At 41.8% G+C, this 4,529-nt stretch overlaps 1 protein-coding gene across 2 annotated transcripts in view; it reads right to left on the bottom strand.

Moving 5' to 3' along the window:
• Positions 1–4,529, bottom strand: part of Fam185a (family with sequence similarity 185 member A) — a 74,239-nt gene that overhangs the window by 51,662 nt on the left and 18,048 nt on the right. For both annotated transcript variants that reach the window (XM_029562354.1, XM_008830771.3), the window contains exon 4: positions 4,144–4,282. In XM_029562354.1, coding sequence (XP_029418214.1) covers positions 4,144–4,282 — 139 coding nt within the window. The remainder of the gene's footprint in view (positions 1–4,143; positions 4,283–4,529) is intronic.

Consider the following 4,529-nt stretch of genomic DNA (forward strand, 5'->3'; position numbering starts at 1 on the left):
GGAGTGGCCAGATTGCTTTTGTCTTCAGGAGTTCCCACAGAGGCCCAAGTCAGATGAGGATCAGATGCTCTCAGGCTTTCTCCTAAGGTCTGGATCTCTTCAGGAAAGATTTTGGCCTCAGGAATTTGGGGGTTGGACTGGCCTGGGAGCAGGGCCCAGGAAAGATGCTGGTCTCAGGCAGCTGGTAGAGGTGACACTCAGAGATTCAAAGGGAGATGGGGGTGGGTAGAGGCCCCAAAGGCTCCGGGGACTGCACATTGGAATTGGGTTGGTCTGAATTCAAAGGATCAGGAAGCCAAAAGGTCAGCCCTGGTGTGCAGGAAAGAGGCTGGCGGGTTGTGCAGCCCATGGAAACAGAAGGAAATGAGGTCAGGTCCAAGCCCATAGGGCTCCTGGGTACTTAGAGAAGGAACTGGTCCATTTGGATGCAAGGGATCAGGAAGCAGTGGTGGCCACTGGGTCCAGGAAAGAGGTTGGTGGGCCATGCATCCCAAGGAAGCAGAGGTAGGTGAGGGTGGGACGAGGCCCAGAGGGCTCCTGGGGACCCAGAAAAGGAATTGGGTTGGTCTGGATGCAAAGGAACAGGAAGCAGTGATGATTCCCCCGGTGTCTGGGGTACCAAGGCAAGGAATGGGACAGCGCCCAGGCTAGGAGGAGACACGGGCTGGGGAGATGGGAGGGTGAATGAGGCTGGGGGAGTCAAGGTGGTGGGGGGCATGATGGACTTATTCAGGAGAGAGGCCAGTGGTTCATGCAGGCTCAGGGAAGCAGAGGGAGGTCTAAAATTTATTATGTATAAAAAAAAGATGCTTAGAAATAGCAACATATTTTCCCATAAAAACAAGTTTTAAGATCTGAAGTCAGCCTGGTTAAATATAGTCAAACTATATATCTAATTTGTGTTATATAACCTTCTGCTGATGGTTAGAACAAAGAATGCAGTGAAATATATGTTCAAAGTCTTACTAGGATGTGGAACCAAATTTGCCTGCTTCTCTATTTCTCTGCCACCCTCAAACCCCAAACTTCAATAGTATGTTTCTATAGCTCTTAGAATAAGAATGGAGGCAGAGGCGACATGGTATGGGGGTTTAAAAAATTATCAGGGCTGGAGACACGGCTCAGCAGTTAAGAGCACTGGCTGCTCTTGCAGAGGATCATGGTTTAGTTCACAGAACCCACACAGCAGCTAACAACCATCCTTAAATCTAGTTCCAGAGGATCCAACGCCCTCCTCTGACCTCTGCAGGCACTGCATGATATGCGTGCACACAGTTACATACATACAGCCGAAAAAACTCATATAAACACCCCTCCCCCCAAAAAATTGTCAAGGTTGGCTGTGTATGGTAGTATTTGCCTGTAATCCCAGCACTTGGGAGGCTTAGGCAGATGGATCTCTGAAGTTGAGGCCGGCCAGGGCTACATAGTGAGAACTTGTCTAGGGAAAAAAAGAAAAAGTCAGTGCACTGGGTATAAGGAATGAGGGAGGGTTCCTTTCTTATTACTCTCTTGTATGTACTGAAAAACCAAAGCAGAACGAGGACCAAGGAGTAGAGAGGAAAGCTGCCTGGACAACATGGAAGTAACTAAACCAAATTTTCCCTCCCCTACTCCTGCTTACTGATGCACTAGTACTACAACAAGAGCTGTGTGAAAGGTAAAAGTGCATGCTGCTTTGATGCAGGGTAACATGGACAGGCACTGGAGATGAGTGGAAGATAGCGACCCAGTGTGCATGGTAGTGACTGATAAAGTAAGACCCCCCACCAATCCTTTCACTCAACTGTGTTCTTTAAGGATATGCACCATTTCCTACCCAACTCTGTACCCTTAGTGCCTATAAAGCTGGCACAGGAGCCAGTCAATAAATGTGCTGAATGAATTGAACTGTGGCAAAGGCTATGATTCATCATCCAGAGGCCCTGGTACCTGAAAGGCTTATTTTCCTAGATACTGCTGGCAGGCAGGCCTCCATCATCAGCCCTCTTTGGAAACTGCTTCTACTGAAGACAGCCATCTTGGCCCAAGATCACACTTCTTCCTGGGGCAGCTGGTATCTAATAACTAGGGATATAAAACTCTAGTTCCTCTCATTCCAACTTGAGACAACTCCATGGAACCATGGCAGCTTCAGAGCCTTCACTTGGGGCTGCTGAAACTGTACTGCAGTCCAACTTCTCTTGTGGAAATTGGCGTGGGTCCCAAGAAGTCTCTCTTACTAGTAAACAGGCTGCACTCTAATTTCCATCTCAGTGTGCTACTTTCAGGGGAAACTCTATTGGAGACAATGGTGCAAAAGAGACCTTGGTTTAAGCCATGTAAGGAAAGATATTTGACTTCGTATTGAAGGCCAATAAATATTAAAAGACTATAGAAACTAAAGACTGAACTCTTATTCTTAGCAATATTTCTATTACAGCTGCTTTAATCATCAGATCTAGAGCACTCAAAAAAGTACATCTGTCTTGCTATCATGTACTCAATTAGTGATGTTATCCCCAATTCAGCTCCTGTATTTCTTAAAGAGATGAACTATTAATTAAAAGTTAATGAATGGAGTATAAAAATGGTTTAAGTACTATAGAAAAGAGCAGGTTTTTTCCCCCTGTAGGTATCAGTTAACCCCTAACCTGAAAATGAATTTAATGTATTGTTTTTTCCACTAAAACCTACTCGATGCATTAGGCATAATACCTTAATTATGATTAGCACAGAAATATAATCCTTATTAAGTCATTTTAAAATATGAAGTTATAAATTATTACCACTTCGTTACTACTACTACTTAGAACTAAATATATAATTGGATAAAAATAAGAAACAAACCCATTTACTTTATCTGCATATAGTTCTTCTCTATTTTAGAGTCAAATAATATATCAGTGTGGGAATGTTGAGGACTAATCACTAGATTGAAGCTCAAAAATTATTCCAATTATATAAACATGTTTTTTTTAATAACTAGAAGACTACTTGCCAATTCACTACACAGCATGGCTAGCACTAACCACACTCTCTAGAACAACCTAGTAATTTGTGATCACTACTGAAATGTGAGGGTTTTGCCAAAATGTAGATTCCAATATTCAGCTTTACTACAGAAGCACAATGAATGGACCATATATGGAAAGAAGTTCAAATCCACTCTTCCTGGAACATGAGCCAATAGACATCTGGCAGATGGGCACATACCCTACTTCTTCCTGGGATGAGTAGTCCTTAGTTATGTCCATATATATTTCAGACAATACACCTGGATTTGAATGATCTTCTCTGTAGAAATATAAGATGCAGGCAGAGCAACACAGAACACCTGCAAGACTTTGGCTGTATTACCTCCTTTATGCTTTCTCTTTTTCTTTCCATAATACAGACATTAAGTAATATTGCTGTCTGTGGATATAGGTTTTGGAAATCACAAGAGGATACTTAAAGACAACTGAAAATGGCAGGGTATAAGAGGACCTGGAGCCAGGATAAATACACACAAAGTATTTTAACCAAAATTAGTATTACAGACTTCCTGTAATTAGATTCACCCAAACATTTAATTTAGTTTAACTATTAGCTCTCCTAGAATTAAAGCAACCACTCAGAACCCAAATTTTATTTAGCACTGCTGGGGGCTGGAGAGGTCACTCAGCAGTTAAGAATACTAGATGCTCTTGCAGAGGACCTGGGTTCAGTTCCCAGCACCCATATGGCCACTAACATCCATCCCTAACTCCAGCACCAGGGGATCCAACACCCTTTCTGATCTCTACAGGCACTGCACACATGTGGTGCCCCTACATACATTCAGGAAAAACACTCATACACATAAAATAAAAATAAATAAGAAATTAACATGGCTTTGATTTTATCTCTTGCATATATTTTCATTTCTTGTTATAATATGCTTAAAAGTCAGTGCTATTAGCTTAATATGTAACAGCATAATCTTCAATTTCTTGTCAAAATAAGTTAAATTAGCTTATGAGTCATTTTACTTTCATGGATTTAAAAAAGAGGAAAAGATGTCTAGTCTGTAGTTAATTATCTAGACGGCCAGGTTCCTGATCCTTCTTCAACTCTTCAGTCATCTCTTAAATTTCATGCTGTGTGGAAAGTCTGAGATGCATTAGGCCTTTGTCAGCTTACCATGAACACTTCCTAATGTAATATCCCCAGCAGCAGAAGACAGAAATGAAGATTCTGTATAAAGATACTCAGCTTTCAGCAAACCATCTTCAGTAGATATATTAACACAACTTCCCTGCAGTTTATCTACGGTCACAGTCTAGTAAGAGAAAGACTCTAATCAGTTCATTATAAAACAGACTGTAAAATAAAACCCCAAATGGTACATTTGGAATTGGTGGGCAGCTCCGTAAGAAGTTACTACCAGGTACACAGTCACTTCCATGATTCTGATTCCCTAGCTCTAGGTACAAGATTGTGAGGAAAATCTATTCTCTGTAGAATAGGAAACAGATTCAACTGTCAGTCTTTCATTTATTTAGGATTCTCCTCTCCTCTCCTCCCCT

This window comes from Nannospalax galili, unplaced genomic scaffold (genome assembly GCF_000622305.1).
Source record: "Nannospalax galili isolate Female #2095 unplaced genomic scaffold, S.galili_v1.0 scaffold312, whole genome shotgun sequence".
Classification (NCBI taxonomy): Eukaryota; Metazoa; Chordata; class Mammalia; order Rodentia; family Spalacidae; genus Nannospalax; species Nannospalax galili.